This window comes from Strigops habroptila, chromosome 8 (assembly GCF_004027225.2).
Source record: "Strigops habroptila isolate Jane chromosome 8, bStrHab1.2.pri, whole genome shotgun sequence".
NCBI lineage: Eukaryota > Metazoa > Chordata > Aves > Psittaciformes > Psittacidae > Strigops > Strigops habroptila.
In genome coordinates this window covers 46,695,539-46,720,799 of record NC_044284.2, presented here as the reverse complement: position 1 = coordinate 46,720,799, position 25,261 = coordinate 46,695,539, and the positions used below count along the sequence as shown (strand labels likewise).

The window sequence follows — 25,261 nt, the reverse complement described above, 5'->3', positions numbered from 1 at the left end:
TATGGCACTAAGGGGGGACTGCATCCTGGCTCCAGGGCTCGGACCCCTTCCCCTCTGCCCTGACTGTGGAACAGTGCCCTATTGCCTCATTCCCGTGACAGAAATCACCTCTGCACCGGGATCGACTTTGGGAAGACCTTCCTTTCCAAAGCGCCTTCTGGGCTGTGTTTTAGGGGGTGGTATCAGGCTGCTCCTTGTTCCATTACAGGTTCCCCACGCCGTTCTGCCACTGCCGCTCTGCGCTCTCCCCGTGGGTTACTGGGACCGCTCTGCTGAGGGCGAGTTCGCCCCTGCGGCGCGGGAAGAGGCCGGTTAAGGGTGGCTGCTCCTTCTCTTGGGGCGCAGAGGGGGAGGCGAGCGCCGCCTCCTTCCGACCCGCTCGGGCCTCCAACGCTGCCCGCGGCGGGACCGGAACCGCCCTGCGCCCCGGCGGCTGGGGCGGAGCCTCCGCAGCCCCTCCCCGCGGGGGCCGCGCTGTGCCGGGAATGGCGGCGCGGCTGCTGCGTGTCTGCGGGCGGGCTGCAGGACTGTGCCCCCGCCGCGGCTGCGGGGAGGCGGCGGGGCTGCGGGCCATGGGCTTCAGCCAGGAGCAGGCCCGGCGGCTCCTGGGCGTAGAGCCCCGGCTCGGTCCGCAGCGCCGGGAGGCGGCGGTGGCTCAGCTGCTGCTGCTGGGACTCAACGCCGAGGCCGCCCTCGGCCTGCTGGAGCGGAGCCCGGGGCTGCTGCGGATGCCGAAGGAGCAGCTGCAGGAGCGCGCCGGGGAGCTGCGGCGCCTGGGGCTCGACGGAGGTAGGGCAGAGCGGCGGGGGGGCGCGGGGACGGCGGTAACTGGGAAGCGGCACGTCCCGTCCCGCTCACGCCGGTGCCCGCAGGTCAGCTGCAGCGGGCCGTGAGCCGCTGTCCCGAGCTCTTCACCTTGCCCCGGAAGAGGATGGCGGCAGCGGTGCGGCTGCTGCGGGAGCGGTGCCTCCTCACAGCAGAGCAGCTCCGGGAGGTGCTGTGGACCTGTCCCAACGTGCTGCTGGAGGAGCCGCACCAACTCCACCACCACTTCCAGGTGAGGGGGGCGGCCACGGGGCACGCGTCTGCTGCGTGGTGCGTACCAGGGCCAGGAGAACGTGAAACACCCCGTCCTGCCCGCAGTACGTGTACTTCAGGATGGGAGTCCAGCAGAAGGAGATTGTGAAGGCCCGCCTTTTCCGAATGTCCTTTGCTGAGCTCAGGAACCGGCACATCTTCCTGGAGCGCCGGGGGCTGTACCAGACCCCATACAAAGGACAGACCCAAACTAATAACCCAAAACTGAAGGACATCGTTCAGCTCTCGGAGAAAGACTTCTTGGCCAACCTGGCCTGCTCCACCCCGGAGGAGTATGAGGTCTTCAAGAAACTGCTGGCTCGAGAGGAGGAAGAAGAGGAGAACAGGGGTGCGCTGTACACAGACAAAGATGAAGACTTTGACAGTGAAGGAAGTAAAGCAGCCTGAGAGGGAGAAGGTGAGGTTCCAAGATGCCCATGTTCTCCTGTGCTAGTGCACTCCCAGGACCCACTGCGCTTGTGGGTGCTTAGGGCCCCCATGCCACAGAGGCACATGCTTTGGTGGCTGCAGGGCTCCATGTGTGGAGCCCCAACTGAGGGGCAGCAATAAATCCCATGTATCAGAACACAACAATAACCCTCGTTCCTCCTCATTGACCAACTACTTTAAAAATATCCAGTTTCCATAAAGTGTTTTTATTTGGAAAAAAACCCAAAATAACCAATTTATTTCCAAGGCTAAGTTAAATTTTCTAGCTGCAGTACATAGTGTGTTGGTGGCGGGGCAGGAGGTGGCAGGCTGCTGTGCCGGCTCACAGCAGTACCACGCTGCCCGTCACTGCAGGAACAGATCATGGGACCATCCCATGGCAGGGCCACATCCATTGCCGCAATCCCTGTTGGCATTGGTTTCACGGCTGACAAGATCGGGGTGCAAACACTTTCTGACCATGGCCCCAAAACTTCCCCTCCCTCATGGATAGCAGAGGCTGTTGTGGCTTTTCCCCTTGCCCTGCTCTTCCTGGCAGGGGCTGGCTTCTTTTCATGCCCAGGGGAAGCAGGATTCTGGTGCTCACCTTATGGGGCACATTACATGGGCCTTCTGGTTGTAGCTTTACAGTGTCCTTGTTGCTCCCCGATGCCTGGGCAGCTGCTCCTGGGAGGGAGAGGGTGGTGCCAGGAATACTGAAAGTCCTGGGCCTGTTCTGCTCTGAGAGCAACTTCTGGGCTGCAGCTTGACACGTGTGGCTGAACAACAAAGCGCCCTGCAATGCTTGCTGGGGAAATAACACTCTATACCATAACTACGATATATCTCTGGTATGTATTAATTTATAATATACACTGTGTATGGTAATACACAAATCTATGTTTAACTAGTGTTGTCATACAAACAAAAACTAGGAATGTTTCTAAGCTACGCTTTTCCTTGCCTGCCCTGCGGCAGCTGGTGGGGCAGTGCTGCGTGCTGGTCTGCTCCTCTGTGGGGAACAGAAATGCTGGGAGCAGCTCAGGGGGGTGGCAGGGAGAGATCACTTTGTCCCCAAGCCTGTACTGTGCCCTGCACTGGCTTAGAGGCATATAGCATGGTGTTACAACTCAGCTGACAAACTGCTGTACAGAACACTTACAATTCTTTCTAGGTGCTCTACTGCTTTCTAAGCTGGAAAGCTGGTTAAACCAGGGGTTGGTTACAAAGCAAAGAAAAAAGGCAGGCAGGAGAAGCTGCCTCAACTTCCCCTGCCAGAGCAGAGGAGATGGGGATGCGCCTCCAGTACCTGTACTCCCCTTGCTGCTCGGGGGAGCTGCTCCCCCTTTCTAGCTTGTCTACGCTGGGAAGGTCTCCTCCAACCAGATTGCTGTGGGCTCACATTTCAGGTGATAGCTACAGCTTTTTGGTCTGCATTAAACTGTTTTATTTAGGGGTTATAGGTAATTTATAACCTTGGATTATGAAAACAGGTTGGTGCAGATGCCTTTGCCAGGGAGCAGGGCTTAGCTCCACCGCTGCCTGAGCAGAGCGGGGAGCCCAGCGCTCATGCAGAGCAGCTGGGTGGGGACAAGTAAGGCTGGTCACCTTGGGGGGCAGTCAGACAGCTGCTGTGGGACACCAGCACTCAGCTCCTTGTGGGGCAGAGACAGCCAGAGTAAGGCAAGCCAGAGCAGAGGCAGTGCTGGTCCAGCGGAGGGAAGGGAGTGCTGCTCAGTGTGCTGATCTGGCTGCGTATCCCTAACGGGCTGGAGAAGAGGGAGAGGCTGACGCCAGGCAGGAAGGTTCCCCTGCTGTGTTCAACCCAGTGAGCAGATCTGATCTTCCTGGTGTTTCAAAGAAAACCCTTTAGATGTGGAAAGATGAAGCTTCTACTGCTTTGAATCCTGTGAAGGAGCAGGAGGAGAATAAGCTGGTGTGCAGAGTCCCCTAAAAGCCCTGCAGCTGCTTCTTTCCATACTGTGCACCCGTCTCAGGCTGGGAGACAGGGATCTGCACCCTCCAGTGCCCAGGCTCTATTGTTCATGGGGCTGCAGAGCCACAGGGAAGCAGAGCATTGCCTTCTGCCTTTCCATCCCACCACAACCGGGAGTCCTCAGCCACATGCCCAAGCCAAACCAGCACAGGCGCTGGTAAGCCCTCACACCCCATCGACGTGGCAGCATGAGCCTGGGCTGCACTCTGACCTCCACCCCTGTCCTCCCCGATACCCTGTGTGGGATGTGCAGGAGCTGCCCCTCCTTGCCCATGCCTGAGGAGGGCCTGGAGCAGGTACTTACCCTAGGACTTCAGTGTGTGACTGGTGCTCGGTTTTCTGAAAGAGAAGGGAGGAGAGCGCCGTCAGCCATCGCTCGCAGGGAGGGCAGTGCAGAACTGGTGTCTGAGCCATAGTTGTGCGCTCCTTTGCACCTTCTTCTGCGTGGGGTGCCCCTTCCCTTTCTCAGTCCAGGCCCAGCCTGGGCACCCCCACACATGCTTGGTGACACCATCCAGCTGCATCCCCCTGTCCTGGGCCGCAGGAAGGATGGTGCTTAGCGTGCTGCTGCTACCTGTACCTGCTGGTTGTCTTCTCGGAACCAGTGCTCTTGCAGCTCTCCTTGTAGCAGACGTCCTGGTGTACCTTGTAGACTCTTCTGTACCTACACACACAGCAGAGGGCAAGTTAGAGGGAATAACAGGGACAGATCTACTTTTATGAGTACGAGGGGGGTAATCTAGGGATCTCCCCCATTTCCTTCCAGGCTGCAGTAGCCAGAACTGACTGACCCCACACACCAGGCCCCTGTGCCTCCATTGCAGGAAGGCTGGAGGTGTGTGTGGGGCAAGGCAGATGCCCCAACATGCCCTGGTATTGCAGCAGGGCTGGCCCCAGCCCTCTGCTCACAGATGGAGAGGCACGCAGGAGCTGGGCTGGCAGGCAGCAGGCAGGGGGAGCACACACACGCCAAATCCAACCTCACTGCCGCATAGGTGAGTGACACTGCTATGGGGCTGTCATTTCAGCAATACCCTGCCCTGAAACACCGCTGGTGGCGCAGCCCCATGGGCTTGAGGGCACACAAGGCTGCTCAGCCTGTGCTGGGGAGGGGGCAGCTGCCAGCTGGGCTCTGAGTCGGCCTCGCGCTTGCTCTCCCTTCCCCAGAGCCAAGCTGCAGGGACACATCCCCGGCTCTGAGCACAAGGGAAGGGGGGAGCACAACCCGCGGGCAGTACTCACAGGTAGTGGCAGGTACCTCCTTCCCACACAGGGAATGACTTGGTTTCCGAGTACAGCTGCGTGCACGAGTGTGGCACCTTCTTGCAGGCTGCTTGAGGAATAGGAGAGGGGAGCTACCAATGAGTCCATCTCTGGCCCTGCCTGCCTGTGCCCTATGGGAAGGGAAACCCCTTCTCTGCTGTCCTGGAGGGCTGGGCTCAACAGAGCTGACCCACCAGGAGGAGCAGAGGCCCCAGCTTCCACAGTGCCAGATAACTACATGGGCAGGGCAGGAGCCTGGCTTGCCAGGCTGGCTGGTGGAGATGGACGGCTTGGCTGGGAGCAGACCTGCACTCCTAGATCTGCCCGAACGGGCAAGAGCAGAGCACAGCCCTCCCTCTCTAGCAGAGCCTGGGCATGGTGGGAGTGCCCTTGGCTGAGAGGAGGTGGCTGCTGATAGGGCGTGCTGGTGACCTGCGTCCTGAGGGACCTATGGCCGGGACAGCTCCAGGCTGGGCACGCGCCATCCCATGCAAGAGGGAGCTCAGCCCCCAGCAGCAGCGTAGCACTCACCCAGCTCGCAGAGCCGGCCCTTGAACCCTGGGCGGCAGCTGCAGTGGTAGGACTTGATGTCTCTGGTGCAGGTGCCTCCATTCCTGCAGGGGTTTGTGGAGCAGTTCTGCCCCTCACCTGCAAAATATAATAGCTGTCAGACCCTGTGACACAGCCCTGCTCACCCCACCGGCGTGCCAGGGTGCTCCTGGGGAGAGCTGCAAGTGGGTAAGCAAGGGACGGCAGCTGGCAGGGACACACACAGTGCCCCTTGCATGCCTCCCAAGGGCAGCAACAAGAAGGCAGGCTGGGGCCAAGCTGGGCCCTGCTGCTCATGTGTCTCCCCCCAGGACTTACTCTTGCTCTTGTTCTCCTGCAGCTGCAGTGCCAGGCTGCTGTGGCTGGACACTTCCATGTTCTCCAGCTTCACTGGAGCATCCAGCTCTGGGCAACAAGAGGGTCCAATGTCAGCTCGAACCAGAGCCAGACCCAAAGGCAGCCCCTCCAATGGGATCCAGCTTGCCCACAGTATCGGGCTGGTCAGGTTTAGCAGTGGTTTAGCCCTTCCCAGCTGTTATCCCTAGAATTAGGGTGACCATTTCCCTCTTCCTGGAGGGCTGTGGGACACAGAGCCCTGGGGAGACAGGGGCAGAGCGGAGATGTGTGGCAAGCCCATGGCTGCTGTCAGGTGTGCCAGACTCCCACCCCATCATGTGGGGTTCCCAGGCCTGGCAGGAGATCTTGGGATGATGCTTGTATCCCTGGTGTTCCGGGCATGGCAAATGTGGGGTTGGTCCTGGGCTAGTGAGTGTCTTCTCACCCAGGCACCCTCCTTGAGTGTGAGGCTGTGTTTGGCAGTGGGGTCTCAGGCTGTTGGGCAGGCAGGGCCTGTGCTAGAGGACTGCGGGGTCACTGCCGGGGTCACTGCCTGGGTCACTGCTGCTGCTGGCAGGGGAGAAGGCCAGCCCGTACTGCAGCCAGCATTGCCTTCCAGCAGCAAGCATCCCTCTCTGACTGGCTCTGCATCACCCCTCTCCCTGGGCAGGGGTCTAGCAAGCACGGCAGGTGTTTGACTGCTTTCCTCTATGGCTCCACCATCCCTACAGCAGCCTGCCCAGCTGCCACCCTGTCCTGGGGGTAGGTACAGGAGACGGCACTGGGTGAAGGGGGTGGGGGTAAGCAGAAAGGCAGCAGAGCGCTTACGTGTCTTCATGGTGATGGATTTGCCGAACCTGGCACTGATCCTCCCTCTGCCATCCACCAGCTCGGTGAACCTGCGACAGAAGAGACATGAGGGTAAGGGGCACTGTGGGTCCCCCAGGCCATAATTATCCCACAGTCTAGGGCTGGGTGCAGCTAGTTTGGTGTGAGTCCTGCAGGCTCAGCTGCAGGCAGCACAGGGGACCTGCTCACAGCAGGAGCATGGCTTGACCATGTGTGCACCCGGACACACGAGCTGGGAAGAAGGGCTGAGCACAGGTGGAAGGGCCAGACGTGCTGGAGCAGTGGCTACCTGGGGGCTGGCGAGGGCTCCTCGGCTGCGTTGTGATCTGCTAGCAAGCGGAGCTCAGGCAGGAAAGCTGGAGGCAGCCTGTTGCGCAGGACCCGGGGGTGTCCAGCTTGGCTCCACCGTCTCTCTGGAGCCCCATCCCTCTGCACTGCAGACCAAAGGGTTAGACTTAATGGGAGGCAGGCCATGAGTCAGCATGGTCACCTAGCTCCCAGCCAGTCCCCTCGTCCCCAGGATACTGTTTAGGGCTGTCTGTGGACACATGCGCACTCTCCACAAGCCTGGGCTGTGAGTGCCAGTCCCCGCAAAGCATCACTGAGCTGAAACTCTGCATCTGCCCTCCCCTAACAGAGGGAGCATCCTGCAACTCCCACCTCCTGTCCCCAGAGCCTGCTGCAGGCACACAGTTCTGGGAACACCTTCCCACCCCCTGCCCCACTGCCCGCCTCGTGCTGTGTCAAACCCCAGCTCCAGCGAGCCGGGCACTCACAGGTGGTGACGTAGAGGTAGATGGGCTCACTGTGCACTTGGCCTTGCTCCGTGTTCTGCACAGCCGTGACGGACAGGCGGTACCGCTGCCCAGGGAGCAGGTCTCGCACCGTGTAGGACACGAGCTTCCCATTGGGCACGTAGCGGCTCTTCACACTCTGAGCGGTGGTGACATTGATGATGTACCCCTCGACGGCACCGGCAGGTGGCTGCTCCCACACCATGAACACGGAGGTGGTGGTGACACGAGAGGCAGTGAGGTTCTGCGGGGGAAGAGGCCCTGGGATAGGCAGCAGGTGGGGAGAAAAAAGGTCAGCACTGGCATCCTTGACTGTGATTGCCCTACTTGCTCACACGCCACTCTGCCCTGGCCGGCCCTCAGCCCGGCTCCAGCCGTGCAACACACCAGGAGGAGACGCTCAGCACTGGGTCCCTGCCAAGGCAGACAGAGCCTCACTGCACCCTGGCAACTAGTCTGGCATTCACCACCCTCCAGCTGCCATACAGCAGGGGAGCAACTGGGCCTGTGCAGGCTTCACATGGGGCTGAGCTAATGCTGGTCCTGGGCAATGAAAACCATCTGGCAGAGGAGGACATGCCGCAGCCCTTCCTGCCTCTCCCCAGGGCTGCCTGCACAGCTCCTGCCCGCTGTGCTGGCCAGACAGGCCGACGGCTTTCGCACCTTCCCCTCCCTGCAGCTTTCCTGCTGGCCACGAGCTGCAGCTGCCCTGCGCCTGCCAAGCCCCAGGGCCCCGAAAACAGCAGGGGATGGCAAAGACAACCCCACTCACTTGTCCATACGTGGAAGGGGGCTGTGGCCAGACTCTCCGAGAGGTGGTCTTCTGTGCCCAGGCCGCTCAGTGTCGTGACATGGACAATGTACCTCTCTCCTGGCTGCAGGTCCCTGTGGAGGAGGAAGGCAGGGTGGGCAGGGGTAAGCCGGGCAGGCTGGGAGGGCCAGCTGGCCCAGCGCCTGCCTGCTGCCCCACTCACAGGAAGGTGTACTTGGCCACGCTGCTGTTCAGCTCCACGGTGCGGTCTGCCAGGTCCCCCGGCTGGCGGATGGAGACACGCACCCTACTGACAGTGGAGTGCTTGAGCCGGTGGAGAGCCCATTGCACCGTGATGGCGCTGGCAGTCACGTTCGTGATCTCAAAGCCTTCCACCGGACGCGGTCCTGGCCGGAGCAAGCGGAGAGGGCTGCAGTCAGCCGCTGCTCATTGTGGGTCGCACTATCCCTTCCCCACAGCCCTGCAAGGGGGGCCTGCCTGCCCCTCTGGGTTGGCTTCCCAGCAGGAGCAGCTCAGCTGGACTCACATTCTCCCATCCTCACCTCCTGTGGGTAGGTGGGAGGTGCATCCATCTGCCTGCCTGCAAGGCCTCATGCCATCCGCTGCACCCCTGAGGCTGTCCTCGGGCCCCAGCTCCACAGAGGCTGCAGTGCCTTGACCCTAAGCCAACTGCACGGCCCAGCCAGGCACTAAGCACTGCTCTCACTGCCCTAGCATCTGACACTGGCTTGAAGCCTCCTGAGACGCTGTGGCCAGGGGCGCAGGCTCCTGCTATGCCCAACGCCATGCCTGCCTTCTGTCCTGGGCTTCACACAGTCTCAGCCCGCTGCAGGGGATGTAGCCCATGGGCTTTCCCGCCACCATCCCCCTCTCATTAGAGGGCAGCTTTTCTAGGTCTAATCCACTCCATCCTCAGTTTGCACTTGATTTCTACATCTGCCTGCCCTAGAAAGCAGAACTGCAGCTGCTCTGCCTGCCTGTGCCCTCATAGAGGCATCACTGTGCCCCTTTCCCTCCGCCTGTGAGCAGAAGTCACTGCCAGCCCCTGCCCTCTCTGGCACATCCCCACGCTGAGCCAGGCAGGATGGTGCGGTGCAAGACTCGCCTGCAGGGCTCATTGTCAGCAGAGATCACCCAACCCACTGCCTGGCTGATGCAGGAGCTTCTCCAGCTCAGCCAGGCAGCACTGGGGACCTATGTTACTCTGGGGCTAGTGACAAGGAGTAACCAGTGCAGCAGGCACAGCCTGTCCCCGCTGAACAGGATCCAGAAGCAGTCCCCACTGCTGGCTCTCTTACCAGCCCCTGGGCAGGGGCCAGTGAGCTGCGGGAGGTTCAGTCCCCTTTCCCTCATAGCAAAGGGGACAGCAATTCTCTGTGCCCAAGTGCTTTCCAAAGCCCCCCCCCCCCCCATGTCTGCATTTTAGGATCTGCACCACCAAACCCAGTGGGGTTCAACACAGGCCCGGGCTGCAGCTGGAGCCGGTGGCAGGCAGGAGACAGCACAAGCCCCAGTGCCTGCAGGAGCCACGCGTGGTCACGACCTGATCCCCCTGGGGACACTACTCACTAGTGCGTGTGGTGAGCATGACGGGCCTGCTGATATCATTCTTGTTGTTCACGTTGCGTTTGACTGAAAAGACAGAAATATTGTAGGCTCTGCCGGAGGCTAGTGCCCGCAATTGGTGGGCAGAACGACTTCGGTCCACAAAATCTGTCCTGCGGTAAGAGCCGTCGAGGGATACGTACGTCACGGCGTAGCCGTCAATGAGTTGCCTGGCAGCTGCGTCCTCAGGTGGGTGCCAAGAAATCAACACACCAGTGTCCTCCACCCTTTCCACCTTTAATGAGGTTGGTGGCAGCAATTCTTCAGGGTGTGGGCAAAAGCAAAGGGGAGAGGTAACGCCATGAATCTTTAGAGAACAGACCCCAGCAGCAAGAGGCAAGAGCAGCAGCGATGGAGGATGGAGCCCTTGCTCTCTCCCTTGGCGCACCCGGCAGGGGCCCTGCAGGCACCAGCTGCCACTGGCCCAGCAGGCACAGGAGGAGCACCAGGAGCGCTCCCAACCACTGCGACACAGCGGCACAGCGCTTGCCACCGCCTGCCGGGCCTATGGCACCGGCGAGACGGGGCGAGGGGCCCCGGGAGGCTGGTACCAGCAGCGAGAGGCCTCCCTCGAACACCTCAGGCTCCCATCCTGGGGGAACGCCATCGCTGCGGGGGGCCAGGCAAACCTGTCCCCAGCGTCCTCACGCCAAGCCTGGTGTCTGCGGCAGCGGCTCAGCGCCCTCCCGTGGCAGCGGTGGGGCCTGGGCTGCCCCCCGCAGAGGCAAGGCCCCAGCCCTGCCCGCCTCGAGGAGAGCTGCCGGTCCCCGATGGCGTCGAGCCCCTCACGGGCAGTGGCCACTGCCGGGCCAGTGTTGAGCCCCGCGCACGTCCTGGAGCCGCTGCTGAGGGCCTTTACCTTTCTCGCAGCTCTTGCCTGTGTAGCTGACTTTGCAGGTGCAGCTGTGGGTGCCGTTGCCAGGCAGGCAGTAGCCTCTGCTCCCACAGGGACTGGAGAAGCACGGGTCGCTGGCTGCGGAGGTACCACAGCCAGTGGCGTTAGCAGAGGCCAGCCGGCCAAGCGGCCGCCCTGCACCAAGCCGCTTGTGCCCGCCTCACCTGTCTCACAGTGGTAGCCGAAGAAACCCTCTGGGCACACGCAGAGGTAGGAGCCCCTGTAGCTCTCACACTGCCCTCCGTGCTGGCAAGGGCCTGACTCACAGGCATCCACTTCTGGAGGTGGGAGAAGGATGGTGGTGAGCAGGGGCCCCCAGCATGCCAGCAGCCAGGCAACAGCCTCCCCAGGGACAGCAGGATGGATGTGCACCCGGGGCTCGGCACAGCCATTTTGGACCCAGAATCCCACCCAAGTGCCAAGGTGGCCGTGTCCCCTGGCAGGGGATGGACACCTTCAAAAGAGGATCCATTACCAGTGGACATCTGTCCCTTGCTCTTTCCCTGCCAGAGCAGTTTCAGCTCTGCTCCTGGCACCACAAGCAAGGAGGCACAGCAGGCAGTGAGCGCCTAGTGTAATGCCTTAGGGACAAGGTGCCCGAGATGGCAACCAGTCCCGGTCCTGACTGTGTCCCATTGCCCACAGTCCAGCCTCCCACTGTACCAGGAAGTGCAAGTCCCTACCTGTCTCACACTGTGTCCCCACAAAGCCCTCGGGACAGTAGCAAGTGAAGGACGCAGGGAGGTCCTGGCAGGTCCCGCCATTCTTGCAAGGCTCCGACTGGCATTCGTCAATATCTGGGGAGTGACAATAAAAAAGGCACCACCTCAGCACAAAGACAGGGGACTGGGGGACTTGGAGAGTCAGCGCTTCTCCTGTAGGGTGCAGATCTTCCCCACGTCACTTGCAAACCTAAGCCTACTGGCGAGGAACAGCCCTGCTCCTGGAGCCATGACGAGCCCACTGCCCCATGCCTGCCCCTGTATGCTGCAGTGGGAGCTGGGCGTGGGGACATGCCCTCAGGGACACCTGGTAACAGCTGGCAGTCTAGGGTTGTGCCAAGAGGTCCCATATGGTGCCTGTGGCATGTCCCTTCCTCTAATACCCAGCAGGCGTCCCACCTTCTCCCACCACCATCTCTCCTAGGCCCTGGTGAGCTGGGCTAGAGCTGCCTGCCACAGAGTCCCACTGGACCCCACGCTGCCCGTCAACCCCTTCAACCAGCACCCACATGCAACCACGACCATGGGCATACACAAGAGCACAGCACGACCAAGACTGTGTGACCTCAGGCTGCTTCTTTCCTCCCTGCCCCGGCCAATGGCTTTGAAGCCACACGAGGCACTTCCCACCCAAATCCCAAGATCTCTGCATGGGCTTAACATACAACAGGGTAAGTCAGTGCCCTGTCAGTGATGGGGATGCCCATGCAGCATCCATTAGCGGGGAGGACACAAGTAGCACATGTACCCCACAGCCCTGCCTGCTCCTCTGCCTGGCTGGGAGCAGCATGCAGCAGTCCTGAAGTATATCTGGCATGGTCTCCTACCTGACTCACAGTGCTGGCCAGTGTAACCCGGCTCACACAGGCACAGGAACTCGGCAATGCGGTCCTTGCACTGGCCACCATTCAGACAGGGCTGGGACTGGCACTCGTTGATCTCTGCAGGTATTTGTGCAGGGAAGAGACAAGGTAAGAGACAAGGTAAGAGACATGAGCGCTGAGCAGGGGTCTCCAGGGGTATCTCTCTGTGGACACGGACAGGGGAGGACCAGAGTACATGTCCTGGGGTCACCAAGCCATGGTCATGACCACAGCCCACTGGGACAGTGCCCCAGGGCTCAGCTGCTCCCCCAGCGCTCCTCACCATCGCATTCAGGGGGGTCACTCCAGACACCTGGTGAGCGGCAGACGCGAGGGTGGTTGTGCTGGCTGAGGGTGTAGCCCAGCTCACAGTGGTATTCAGCCAGCGAGCCCACCTTGGTGGAGTTGAAAGACACCCGGGCGTGCTTCACCTCACTGGGAATGCCACAGTCAACCACTGGGGAGAGATGGGGGTGTTGAGCAGGACCAGCAGAGGCACCCTGAGCCCCTCGCTGGCAGGGGCAGCACAAAGCCCTTACCAGTCTGGCAGTGCTTCCCTACATAGCCCATGGGGCACGTGCAAGTGTAGCCCTCACCGACATCCTCACAGGTAGCACCGTTCTCACAGGGGCTAAGGAAGCACGGGGAGGGCACTAGAAGAAGAGCAAAGAGTGACCACTGCAGAGCTGGCAGAGCCCAGAAACCAGAGCCACCCCCTTTCCCCCCTTCAGCAGGGTGCAAGGGAGATTCAAAGTGCTTCAAATTACAGGGAAGGAGATTCACAGCAAGCAGCAAGGCTTGCTTGTTGCTGCTGTGGCTGTTGGCTCCGTCAACACCCCACCACCTCCCAAGCATCCCCTGGCACTAGCTCACACCTACCAATCTCGCAGTGCCGGCCAGCGTAGCCTGGGGGACAGTCGCACTTGTACTTGCCAATGTAGTGGAAGCAGGTGCCCCCATTCTGGCAGGGCCCCGAGGCACAGGGGTCCGGCTTACCTGGGGGCAGAGGGCAGGTGGGAGCTGAGCAGTGAGCGGGACAACTGCCTCGCATCCCCAGGCGGGGGTCAGGGGGCCGTACCGATCTCGCAGTGCTTCCCGGTGAAGCGGTAGGGGCAGGAGCAGTGGTACTCGCCATCTGCCTCCCTGCAGGTGCCCCCATTGCGACAGGGTCCAGTGCTGCAGAGCCGTGGCTTGGCTGCAGAGAGCACCAAGAGCAAGGGGTCACCCACTGCTGCCCACATTCCAAAGGCCACTGCCTCCCGCCAGCACCCCACCAAACCCCTCGCTATGGGAACACCAAGCGCACCCAGGCCTCACCAACACCGCAGAACAACCCCCTGCAGAACTAGATGATCTTAAGGTCCTTTCCAACCCTAACCATTCTATGATTCTATGTGCCAGGACCTCAGGAGGCCATGGGCACATGATGCCAGGGCACTGGCAGCTGCTCCTGAGGCCCAAAGCTCAAGCATGCAAAAAAAGCTCCAACACTGATGGTGCTGTGCAGGAAACAAAACAATTGGATCAGCTGCTGTGACTGTCAGCCATGAAAGCAGCCATGCAATCCTCCCTCCATGTGTGGGGTGGGATACCCTGTGCCCACTTCCAGCTGCAGCTCGGCAAGCAGCCACTCTTCTCCCACCCGCTGCCAGGTCCTTGGGCCAGCAGGGAGCTCCATGCAGGTACCTTTCTCACAGTGCTTGCCAAGGAAGCCTCGAGGACACTCGCAGGTGTATGAGTCGTCGTGAACCTCGCAGGACCCCCCATTCAGGCAGGGCTCCGAGTCACAGGGGGATGGCATTGCTGCAAAGCCAAACACAGAGCATCAATGAGGATGCAGAACCAGGGGTGTGAGGGCTGCTCCCCAGCTGATGACGGTATCCCCTGCTCACCCTCCCTCATCCATGTCCCTTCCTGGGGCTGATCCCACATCCCCACAGATGAGACTTACTGTGGTTGGTGCTGTAGTCAGTGTGGCAGACGCAGAGGTAGCTCCCACCATACTCCATGCAGTACCCACCGTCTGGGCACTGCGTGTTCATGTTGCACGGGGTGGTGGTGACTTCTGCAAACACAGGGCCAGCACCAGCCTCCATCAGCTGGTGGCAGGAGGACACCCAACCGGCTGCCTGGCCAGAAATGGGGGGGATCTCCTAACTTTGCCAGGTCTGAAGAGATGGGAGGAACCCTCTGTACCCCTCCACAGACTATGCAAACAGCAATGGCCAGCCTGCATGCCCAGCGAGATTCAGAGCGGGAGCGCACTAAGACTGTGGTTCCCATCCCACCCAGGAAAGCCAGGCTGGGGCAAGGGGCTGGGAGAGGCACAGCTCAAGGGGGAGCGATGAAGATGAAGTGTTGCCTCCTCACCAGGGGACAATGTTTCTAGGCTCAAATTCAGGGCACGCCCCTGGCACCATGCTAGGCTCAGGCATGGGCAGAGTTTCTCCTTGTTTTCCCACAGCCTGCCTGGCTCAAGCATCCTGGAGAGGGAGCAAACACAGCAAGCGAGAAGCCTTCCCCTACCAAATTCACAGAGAAGACCAAAAAACCCAGGCAGGCACTGACAGATGGTGACATTCCCCTCCAGACAACTGCCTCCATTGCGACATTCGCAGCCCTCCGAGAGCTCTGCAAGAGAGAAGATGGGAGCTTCCCAGGACCCTTCTCCCTTGTGGGGCTGCGAGAGCCAAGCAGCCTTGCCGGATGCCACCCAAGAGGGAAGCTCAGTTGGTTGCCAGTCCCCCAAGACACCCAGGCACAACCTCCTTCAGCAGGAGGGACCCACTGTTCAGTCCAGGAGCCTCAAACAGGTTCTCAGGGGCTGCTGCTTCTCCCTCTCAGGAATGCGAGATGCCAAACCCCACTGGAGAAAGACCCCCTCGTACTCACTGTCTCGACAGTCCTGCCCAGTGTAGCCCTCCCGGCACTCGCAGAGGTAGCCCTGCTCCGTCTCCAGGCAGCTGCCTGCGTTCTGACAGGGCTGGGAGAGGCAGGCGCCAGGCACGCGGGGCCCACCTGCAGGGAAGGGGGAGGCTGAGCTAGAGCCATCCCAGCGTGGGGCTGGAACATGCTCTGTCCCAGAGGAGCCGGTGCAGAACTGGTCCACACCAGAGACCCCACCACAGCCCAGCAGCCCCGCTGGAAGGAGTTCCCTCCCAGCAGGACCACAACCCCTGCACACATAGAATCATAGAATCATCTAGGTTGGAAAAGACCTTTAAGATCATCAAGTCCGACCTTTACCCCAGGACTGCCAAGTCCACCACTAAACCATGTCACTAAGGGCCTCTTCTACATGTTTTTTGAACGTTTCCAGGGACGGTGATTCCACCACTTCCCTGAGCAGCCTGTTCACCCTTTCAGTGAAGAAATTTTTCCATTCTGTAAGTCCCATGCTGCCTGCCAGCTTTCAGCAATGCCTCCAGCTGATGCGGCCCCTTTTCAGCAATTTGCCCTTCCTGCCCAGCTTCCCCAGAACCAGCTCCCATGGCAGGCTGGGCAAGGTGCACCTCTGCTCACCGTACTGGCAGTTGTTGCCATAATAACCCGGGGAGCACGTGCAGATGTAGCGGCCCGGGCGGATGTAGTTGCACGTCTGCCGGTTCCGGCAGCTCCGGTCCTCACAAGAAGATGAGTCTGGGCAAGGGGGAAAGCAAGTGAGTGAGCGACGAGCAGAGCCCAGCCCTGGGAAAAGGGCTGTGATGGCCCAGCTGAGCACTGGGGACACAGTCCCTGGCATGGGACATAGAATCATAGAATCATAGAATCGTAAGGGTTGGAAAGGACCTTAAGATCATCTAGTTCCAACCCCCCTGCCATCCTGTGGTGCAGGCAGGAGCAGGCACCTGTCTCGCAGCGCTGTCCCACGAAGGGCTCCAGGCACATACAGGTGTAGTTATCGACCAGGTCAACACAGTGCCCACCGTTCAGGCACGGGCTGGACTCACACTCATTCAGCTCTGCAAACGGGAGGCCAGGAGGGGCGGTCAGGATGTGCACAGACACAGCCGCCTCACCCGCTGCCTCCTGTCCTGAGCACTCCCCTCCCAGAACTCCAGCTGGAGCTGAAGCATAGTGGGAAAGCAGCTTGCCAAGGTATGAGGTGTCCCCATTTCCCTCCCCATACTACAGACCTGTCTGGCAGTCTGCCCCTGTGTATCCCGGCTGGCACAAGCACACTGCTGTCCCATTCACTGCCTGGCACGTCCCGCCATTGTGGCACACTCTGCTCTCACATGGCAGCTCTTCTGCAGGGAGACACCAAGAAAAGAAAAGAAAAGAGGGGGGATCAACCCAGGCATAGGATTGGCACATGCCTCTGTGCACACAGCGACAGGGCTGGCACATGCCCTTGCACACACAGTGATGTTGGGATTGGGCAGATAGCGTAGCTTGGAGCCACTAGTGCACCTTCTGGCAGGAGACAGTGCACATGTCCCAGCCCGGGCTCGTCTCGAAACCTTCCTTGGGCAGTTCAGCCATTCCACCCCCCTGCACCTCCTGGATGCCAGCATGATGTGCTGGGAATTCCTCCCTCCCTTCCCTGAAAGTCAACTCCCTTCTCGCCTTCTCCACTGGTGCAGAGGCTTGCTGGGAGCCAAACATTTTGGCGGCACTTCCTCGGGGGGTGGAGGCCAGCAGCAGGGGAAACCAGCCACCACAGCCCTGCCAGGGACTGGGAGAGTCCCCAGTGGCTTCAGAGGGCTCAGGACCACAGCATCATCTGCGAAAGCAGGGCCTCCAAGGCTTCTGTTTAAGCACTAACCACCAGCTTTTCCCACTGAAGGAGTGGCAGGCAGCAGTCAGAGGTGCTGGTGGCAGCACTGAGCTGAGCCCTCAGCAGTGTGTGCTGCCAGGGGCAGGAAGGGCTTGTGGCCAGAGCAAAGCTTCCTTTGCCTGCAGCATGCTGAAATCCAAGCTGGCTGTTGCAAACTGCTCGAGCCCAGCAGCTGCTGCAGGAACCCTGCTCTGAAGAGTGCTCCCAAGAGCAGCAGTGCCCCCCAAGCCTGGGTCTCAGCTCTTCAAGCACAGCAAAGAGCCAGCCCTGCCGCGCTGGTGGCCCCGTGCTCACCGATCTCGCAGTTGGCACCTCTGAAGCCCAGTGGGCACATGCAGCTGAAGTTGCCAGCACCGTTGAGGCAGGTGGCTCCATTCTGACATGGGTTGGAGAGACACTCGTCCACATCTGAAACGGAGCCCCACATGGGGCAGGAGCTCAGGGCAGGGACACAGAGACTGCCAGCACGCAGTGGTGACACCAGGAATGAGACCTGCTCCCTGTGGCAAAGCGCCGGGAGCTCACTTGCAGCCCACACTCACCAACATGGCACCTCTTCCCAGTAAAGCCAGCCAGGCAGGAGCAGGTGTAGGAGGGGTTCCCTGTGATGCAGTCCTCAATACACTTCCCTCCATTCAGGCAGGGCCGCAGCGTGAGGCAGACGGAGGCTGTGGGGACAAGCAGTGGCCCCGCGTCAGCCAGCATCCCGGCACGGCTCACCCGCCGCCTTCCAGCCACGCCAGTGCCAGGGGCTGTCCCTGCGCCCACCCAGCTCCCTGGAGCGCTCAGGGAGCCCATGGGGGCTGCCTGCTTCACAGCAGGACAGGGTCCACTTCTCATGGGCTCCCCTGGGACAGGGCAAGCAGTTTTAATTCCTCCCATGGAAGGGGAAAAGGCTGCACAGGGTCACCGCTCAGGCTGGAGGGTCATGGACATGCCCTTTCTTATCATCCAGGGCAGAGGGAAAAGGGGATGGGAGAGCCCATCTACAGCAAACCCACTGGTAACGCGAGACACACAGAGACCACGTGTGGGAAAAGGGATGTGTCAGGACCCCTGGGGTGGGGAGCATGGCCCAGCCCTGGTGCTCCAGCCCCATGGGGGAGGCTGGCAACCAGTAGCCCTCCACATGGCTTGCCCCAGCCTCCTGGGACTCACAGAGGCGTGCATCCCCCAAGAGTGCCGGCCCCTCATGCCCTGCTCTGCCTGCAGCAGGCTGGCGGGGTTGTGCCGTGTGCTGTCACCTCCTCCCCAGCCTCCCTTATCGCTCCCCGCAAGCTCTTTTCATCTCAAAAGTCTTCCTCCCCTCCCCTTTTGCTCTCCCAGCCCTTCCCAGTCCCAGGGCACCCATGGGTGCTGTCCCCAGCCATGGCAGGCGCTGAGGAGGGTCCCCCCCAGTGGCTGCCTCCCCTCCCTCCCCAAGTACTTTGAGCCGTCTCCTCCACCCCGCAGAGGTGGGGGTTGAGACAGGGAAAAGACAGGGCTGGAGAACAGTGTGGGGTTGGGTTGGGAGTTAAATAAACCTAACTGCTGTCCTCTTACTTGTATTGCTGCAGCCCCCCACTTGCACCTGGGCATCATCGATTCTGAACACCCAGCGCCCGGGGATACCCACATTTGTCGTCATCTCCACGTCAGCGATGTCATCGGTGCGGGATCCAGGGATGTTGAAGTAGCGCTTTCCATCACCAGCGTTAAAACCTGCCTGGGAGGACAAGGGCAGAGGGTAAAGAGACAACACTAGCGCAGAGGGGAAGGCAGCTGTAGCACAAGGGCTTGTTTTCCTGCCACTCAACACCGCCAGCAGCACTGCTTGGACTGGCTGACCCCTTCCACGCAGCACCAGCCAGCATTCAGCCCTGCCCATGTGCCAGGATGACAGCCAGCACGATAGGGCAAAGCAGCCGCCCTGCCCGCTCAGACCCTCCCCTGGGATTCAAAACCCATCCGCTTCCTCTCCACCTGCAGCATCCTGCCTGCTGCAGGCTGGCAGGCAGGGAGCCAAGCACGGATCAACTGCCGGTAAATTCACACATCCAAACGGGTACTGGGGTTTTTGTGGGTGGGGGATTGGGGTTTTTTTGCCTTAAACACAACAACGAACACAAGGATGAAATATAAATACAAGTGAAAGCTCTGCTGGCTGTGGCAGCTGCTCTTAAAGGCTGTGGTTAGGAAGGAAAAGGGACTACAAGGCAGCAGCCAAGGCAAAGACCTGTGGTTTCAGGATTACAAAGCCCCCTGTATGGTCTCAGGTTTGGAAGCCAGAGCACACATGGATATTCAGCAACTTAAAAAAAAGAAAAAATGGCAGAGGGAGGCTTTCCAAAAAACCCAAACCAGGAGCCGCAAGCTTGCGGGGTGGATGTGCTACTTGGGCGCCCTGGGGCCATGTTCGCAGCTTACCTGCGCCGCAATGCCGCCGAGCCCGGCAAAGTCCCCCCCACTGCTGGCGTGCATACCAGTGGTCCAGGTGATGGACTCATAGTTGAAGATGGTGAAGGAGAGCTTGCCGTCCGTGATGAGGACAATCTGGAAAGTGTTTACCTGCAGCAGGGAGGGGAAGAACAGTGAGCAGGCAGGAGCGGGGCAGGCAAACCGGTCAGAAAATAATTAGATGATGGAAAAAGCATTTAGCAAAGGGGTGTTTCTAAGAGCCCCAGTCCTCCTCTGCTAGAAAAGGCAGTTGGGTTTAATTATTTTTAACCCTAAGGTATTGTGATTCCCCTACCCAGTACCCCAGCCAGCAGGAACAGGAAAAACGGGCAGAAATGTGGTTATCGGGCCTCTGGATGAAAAGGCACCAAACCCTGTCTGCAACCAGCTCCTGGTGCCCAAAAAGGGAGACGTTGTCAATTTGTAGCCTTCAGGCGACACAGAGAGGAAGGTTTGGTTTTGCCAGCCCAGCACCGCTCCATTGTGGCAAAGCATCGCGAGGGAGCTGCTGGGGTTGGGTTAGCCCTGCTGGCAAAAGCACCACTGCCATGGAAAGCATCAAAGCTCCATTGGGATGCTCCTTTTAAAGAAACTCTACCTCTAAACTTATGGTTCCTTTGCCCCAGCTACTCACCGGTGAAAATGAGTTGCCCCCAAAGAAGGTCACTCGGTACCAGGTGGCGATGAAGACCCACTGCGCGGAAAACCCTGGGAACTCAGGGAAATACTGTGCGATGTCCCTGCTCGCTCTCTCGAGGATGGACTGCTCTGTGCTCTCCCGGTAGTACACATCACCTGCCCGCCGGTTATCCACATCTGCCCAGAAAGCGGCCACCACACGCCGGTCCTTGGAGATGGGGAAGGCCACCGGCGTGAACTGGGAGACCTCCTTCAGGAATGAGATGATCCCGTTATTGTTCACCTGGGGAGAGGGAAGGAAAGAAATGGGTGGCCATGGTTGATTCCTGCCAGCAGAATGCATTAAAGGAACTTTCCATTTCACCTTTCTTCCCCCCCCGTCCCCTTCCACAAATATTGGAGAGCTTCCCCTTCCTGCCCTTGGAAGCAGAGTTGTGCCCCGGCACCCGCAGCCCCCTGCTTGCTGGAGCATGGCTACAGGGAGGCAGCCACCCGAACAAACCAGCCCTGTTCTCCACCGTGGCCAGGCCAAGGGAGGGGGGAAACAGCTGAGAAAACTGCAGCAGCCCCAGCGCTTTAAATAAACAGCGCCCGGTGTGCTCGGCCAGCTCACAGCAGCGCTCATGGCGGGGACGAGGAGCTGCCTCGCCTGTTCCCTGCGCTCTTAGGGCTGACAGGCAGCCTGCAGGGATGGGGGCTCGGGCTCAGCACTGTTGCCACCCTCCTCACCAGGGGGTCACCAGCCTGGGGTGGGGGAGAGCCTTGCCGGTCAGTATTCCATCTGCTGGCATGTGTGGCACTGGGTGAGCTAATGAGCTCATAGTCCCCAGGTGACCAAGTGCATCCGATGCAAAGCCCCCAGTGCAGGCTGCTCTTGTTAAAGCAGGGGACACCAGACACCCCAGGGCAAGATACTGGAAGCTCCAAGCCCCTCCCCAGCAGTAATTAACGGGGATAATTAGGATCCTGGGATGCCTAGCCTAGGGATGCATGGCAGAGGCAGCCCTCAGCTCAGGGAAGGAAGCTGGAGGTAGTGGATGCTGCTGCCTGGAGTCCTACCCTCTGGCTTGGGGATACAGCAGGAGCAAGGAAGCAGAGGGAAAACTCCTGCCTGCATTGCTGCCTGACCAGGCAGGGAGGAAGCAAGGATCAAAGGGAAACACTCTTGCCCTCAGGCCCCAAATTCCTGGGAGGAGACCTTGCCAGCAGTGGCAACCACAGCGGGGCTGGCAGCTCCCAGCTGCTTGTTTCGCCTGCCCAGGGTGCTGCCCACAAGTAACAGCAGCACAGACAGGAGCACAGTCCCCCAGCTGAGCTCCCCAGCATGCACCACCGGCTCCAGCAACACTGACCCGGCAATCTCCTGGGCTGCAGGGTGAGAAAGGGGGGGTCACACTGCAGGCAAGAGGCCCTTGAGCAGAGAGAGCAGCCCTGGCATGCAGCAGGCAGTAGTGTCATGCTCGCGTGTTGACAAGGAGTTGGGAAGCAGTGTCCTGCCAGGAGCCATGCCGAAGCCAGCATGCCACTGGGCAGGGGCAGGCTGGGATGGCATCATGCAGCCCCTGGGAAGGTCCCCAGCCTCTCCATGTGAGCATAGGGCAGTCCTTGCTGTGACTAAGAGGAAGAGGATTCCTGTTTCCCAAAGCCTCCGTAACCCCACGGTGTCCGCGGAGGAACATTCTTCCCCTGATTAAAGCAAGATGGGAGAGAGCTGGAGCCAAGAAGGGCTTTTTTTTGTTGTTGTTGCTGGTTTTTGCAAAGGAGGAGGGCATGGTTGGAGGCAGCCCTTACAGACAGAGGTTTCCAGGTGAGCACAGTACCAGGCCAGCTTCCCCCAGATAGAAGCTCCTTGGGGAAGAGCAGCCCTGTCACACAGGCCCCGTGCCCAGCAAGCTGGCCCTGCAGAGCCAGGGGGTCTTGGTTCAGGGGAGGTGGACACACTGCCTTCTGAGCCCTGCAGCCCCTGCAAGTCCCAGAGCAACACTTAGACCCTGTATGGGACAGCCATCACTTCACCTGGTTTCTCCCAACCTTTTTTTCCTCTCCATCGTGGCTCAAGCCCCAAGCCCAGGTCCCTCCCACCCGATGGCAGGGCTAATGCCTTTACTAGTGGAAAAAACCCAAACCACCACCAGCAGGGACCAAGGACCTCCTGTGCACCTCAAGGTGGTGGAACAGTACACGAGCCCAGATCGAGGTGATGCTCAGCCCCTCCTCAGCCAGCTGGATCCAGACTATCAGTCAGCGAGAGCAAACCACGGAGAAGAGAAGGTACCAGGATGCCAGAGGATTCACTGCTCCAAGCGGGAGCTGGCGTGGGGAGCACAGACCCCACTCCATGACACAAGGCAGGCATTCGGAGCCAGTGCTGTTCAAAAGGCTCCAGGGACAACCTGGAGCTGATGGCCACAGCTATGGGGGACATGATAGGCCAGGCATGACTTGACCTTTCTGGCCACTGTCCCCTCCAGGTGGGTCAGGGGCTGCGAGGGAACACATCAGCAGAGCTCCAAGCAGCGCGTCCACCCCACTGGGCACAGGGAGGAGAGGAAAGGGAGCGGGATGTGCCGAGTGGCCAGCTAAGCCCCACTGCAATGCAACTCAAAGGGCAGCTGTATATTCTGCATTGCACTAGGAGCCCTGCCATCACCTCCTCCCAGCAAGGGCCACAGCACACTGGCTCTTGCCCCACGGGATCTCCCCTGCCCTCAGCACGCCGTTCTTCCTCTGATACTCCAAGTTAAATGGGGATCACCCAATGGCTGCCCATGGAAACTCAGATGCACTTGGATTCATCCCAGTGGGACAGTGAGGAAATAAAAGGAAATAAAGGAGGAAATAGGAGGCCCGGGGAGGGCTCCTCGGTACTCACGTAGAGGCCGGTGTGCCCCGCCCCGAAAAAGGGGAAGGGGACAGAGAGGGGCCGCAACTCGGAGCCGCCGTCGTCCTGCTTCCTTGTGGCGGCGTCGCCCTCGGCGGGCCCGAAGGGGTAGAAATCCGCCAGCGGCACCACGCCGCCCGCCCGCAGCAGCAGCCACTCGCCCAGGGCCACCAGCACGGCCCAGCCCGCCGGGCCCCGCATGGCCGCCGGGGACCCGCCGCTCGCCTGTTCACGCCGGCACCGGCCACCGCGGCATGGCGGGGCAGGGGAAGGGTGCTCGTCCACGAGCACGGGGCTCGCAGGTGGCGGCGGCCGCTGCTCGGAGCGCAGCGCTGCGGGGCTGGGGCGCGAGGCCGGCAGCTCAGGAGCGCTCAGCCGCTGCAGCTCCGAGCGCCGCTGCCGCGCCGGGCGCCTTCACCCCGCCAGCCCCGCCCCTCGGAGGGGGAAATTTGCATATCCATGGAAGGGCAGCCAATGGGTGCTCTGCGCGCCGGGAGGGCGGTGGCAGGCGGCGGGGCATGCAAATGAGTCGGGGGGGTCCCCACGAGGGGCCCCTGTCCCCCGGTGCGGAGCTGGAGGGGAGCGGGGACCCCACGCAGGGACCCCCAGTCGCGCTCCCTCTTCCCCAGCCCCCCCCGGAGGGACCCCATGGCAGCCACATGCCCCACGGGGGAGGAGTGGGGATGGACACGCCGGGGTGCAGAGCTCCCCGCCGGGGAGAGCCGCGGATCCACCTCCCCCGGCCGCAGTTGAGCAGCGGGTCCCCTCTGCTCCTTTAAAAACAGGGACTGGATGGGGGAAAAGTGGAAGAGGGAAAAATAAATATTATTTGCTTTTTTTTCCCCTTATTTTTTTCACTTCATTTCCTTCCCCTCCCCCCCCCCCCACCCCCCCCCCCCGGTGCTAAAAATATTATCAGGAAATTCTTTTCAGGAATGCCATGTTTTAAGTTACGCTCCAGGCTCAAGGGCCTCTTTGTTTCCACTGGAGGAAAAAAAAAGAAACAACACACCCACCCCACATTTATCAGCAGCAAATGGTTTTATCAAGCCAGAGTTCCCACAAAACTGGTGGGGCTGCCACCCGGTAGACCTCAATAAAAACCATCACTGGGTTTGATTGTTAGTTCATAGTTAATGATGGGTGCTACCACTGGGCAGGTGCTGGGCTGAGGGATCCAGGCGGGGGGAGCAGTGGAGGGATGCTCAGTGCCCCCATTCCCTTCCCCTCCCACCTCCCAGCACCCAACCAACCCGTCCTATAGCAGGAACATCCAGGGTGCCCAGGCACAGCCAGGGAGTGGGAATGTGAAGGAGAACTCCATCATTCAGCCCTATCCGGGGTTCTGGGAAAACTGCAGAAGGCTGTCGCCTGCCCCTAGTTGCTGGGATGCTGTGTGAATCCATTCTCTGGCTCCAGAGGTTTTCCATGTTATTCCACACCCCTGCTGTATAAATATCCTCTGCTGTAACAATTGCGAGGTACAAATTGAAAAGGACCCAAAGAACAAGTTATGTAAAGAGCAAAGAGGAGCAAACAGCAGTGGGGCTAGGTTAGGACCAGCCGTGGACACTGGCATGGAACTTTTGCCTCACCAAGGGGACCAGCTCTGCCACTGGTGTAAGGAAGATCCCAAAATCCTTGTGCAGTGCTGCCGGATGCCAGGATCAGGATCACGCCTCTCTGTAAAAGCAGGAAAACTGAGGCATGGGGGTGGAAAGCCAAGAGCGGGGCTGGGTGCAGGGGGGGATCTTGCAGGCATCAGGGATGCAGCACCTGGCGCAAAGCTGCAGGGCTCTAAAACGCCTGTAGGCAGCCCTGCACCCCTGGTTCCCTGCAGCATCAGGACATGCTCCCTCCTGGGGTGGCCCTTGAAGCCAGACCCCAAGATCTGCGCAACCCCTTGAGATGCCAGAGGCACCTCGGCCAGCTCCAGGACCAAAATCATACTAGCAGCCAAGCCCTGCTGCTAAACATAGTGAGGTGTCCCTGTCCCTTTAAAAATCTCCTGGAAGAAAATGTTAAAAGGAAAAAAAAGAGGAAAAAAAAAAAAAGAAAAGCTAAATCCAAAATAAATAAACGGCCACATCCGGATTTCTCCCCTGAGACACTAATAAAGGCTTTATAAGTTTGATATGAATTACCCTCCCTGGCCATTTACAGCTGATCTTGTGGAAGGCATTAGGCTGCTCTCCCCTTCCCTGGCCCAGGGGATGCTGGAGGGGGGAACACAGTGGGGGCACCGCCACCCCCTCCATGCAGCCCATCTGAGACCCATCTCTTTTAGGGAGCAACTGGGGGCTTCCAAAAGTCCTATGTCCCGGCCCTGCCATGCTGTGCCATGCCCCACTGCGAGCTCAGCCCCCAAGGAACAT

At 60.0% G+C, this 25,261-nt stretch overlaps 2 protein-coding genes across 4 annotated transcripts; one reads left to right on the top strand and one right to left on the bottom strand.

Annotated features, from left to right (window-relative positions):
* Positions 1 to 439: 439 nt before the first annotated feature.
* On the top strand, positions 440 to 1,674 carry MTERF4 (mitochondrial transcription termination factor 4). Its single transcript, XM_030494218.1, has 3 exons — positions 440 to 789; positions 873 to 1,057; positions 1,144 to 1,674. The coding sequence occupies exons 1-3, from the start codon at positions 486 to 488 to the stop codon at positions 1,483 to 1,485; spliced, it is 831 nt and encodes a 276-aa protein (XP_030350078.1). The 5' UTR covers positions 440 to 485; the 3' UTR covers positions 1,486 to 1,674.
* Positions 1,675 to 1,712: 38 nt separating this feature from the next.
* Positions 1,713 to 23,251, bottom strand: SNED1 (sushi, nidogen and EGF like domains 1). 3 transcript variants are annotated; one of them, XM_030494204.1, is made up of 33 exons: positions 22,878 to 23,250; positions 20,001 to 20,288; positions 19,337 to 19,477; positions 18,473 to 18,635; positions 17,473 to 17,598; positions 17,225 to 17,338; positions 16,287 to 16,400; positions 15,999 to 16,112; positions 15,673 to 15,789; positions 15,043 to 15,168; positions 14,677 to 14,781; positions 14,102 to 14,215; positions 13,837 to 13,953; positions 13,229 to 13,345; positions 13,030 to 13,146; positions 12,690 to 12,803; positions 12,434 to 12,607; positions 12,115 to 12,228; positions 11,249 to 11,362; positions 10,730 to 10,843; positions 10,530 to 10,643; positions 9,635 to 9,931; positions 8,268 to 8,451; positions 8,066 to 8,178; positions 7,276 to 7,554; positions 6,789 to 6,933; positions 6,479 to 6,549; positions 5,633 to 5,719; positions 5,297 to 5,413; positions 4,745 to 4,832; positions 4,083 to 4,166; positions 3,807 to 3,841; positions 1,713 to 3,413 (listed from the first exon to the last, which is right to left on the bottom strand). In XM_030494204.1, exons 1-32 carry the CDS (start codon positions 23,085 to 23,087, stop codon positions 3,808 to 3,810), a joined length of 4,326 nt encoding a protein of 1,441 aa, XP_030350064.1. In that variant the 5' UTR covers positions 23,088 to 23,250; the 3' UTR covers positions 1,713 to 3,413; position 3,807. The 3 variants fall into 3 exon arrangements, with proteins under 3 accessions (XP_030350064.1, XP_030350067.1, XP_030350065.1); XM_030494207.1 differs by lacking the exon at positions 14,677 to 14,781 and having other exon boundaries at positions 22,878 to 23,251; XM_030494205.1 differs by lacking the exon at positions 4,745 to 4,832.
* Between the last annotated feature and the right edge of the window lie 2,010 nt (positions 23,252 to 25,261).

Excerpts from the sequence above, each read along its gene's own strand:
- MTERF4 (XM_030494218.1), top strand. The coding sequence starts at position 486 with ATGGCGGCGCGGCTGCTGCGTGTCTGCGGGCGGGCTGCAGGACTGTGC. Across the intron at positions 790-872 it reads GCGCCTGGGGCTCGACGGAG|GTCAGCTGCAGCGGGCCGTG; the intron begins GTAGGGCAGAGC and ends CGGTGCCCGCAG. Across the intron at positions 1,058-1,143 it reads AACTCCACCACCACTTCCAG|TACGTGTACTTCAGGATGGG; the intron begins GTGAGGGGGGCG and ends TCCTGCCCGCAG.
- SNED1 (XM_030494204.1), bottom strand. The coding sequence starts at position 23,087 with ATGCGGGGCCCGGCGGGCTGGGCCGTGCTGGTGGCCCTGGGCGAGTGG. Across the intron at positions 18,636-19,336 it reads TCGGCGGCATTGCGGCGCAG|GCAGGTTTTAACGCTGGTGA; the intron begins GTAAGCTGCGAA and ends TTGTCCTCCCAG. Across the intron at positions 12,608-12,689 it reads AGGGAAGCACTGCCAGACTG|TGGTTGACTGTGGCATTCCC; the intron begins GTAAGGGCTTTG and ends ATCTCTCCCCAG.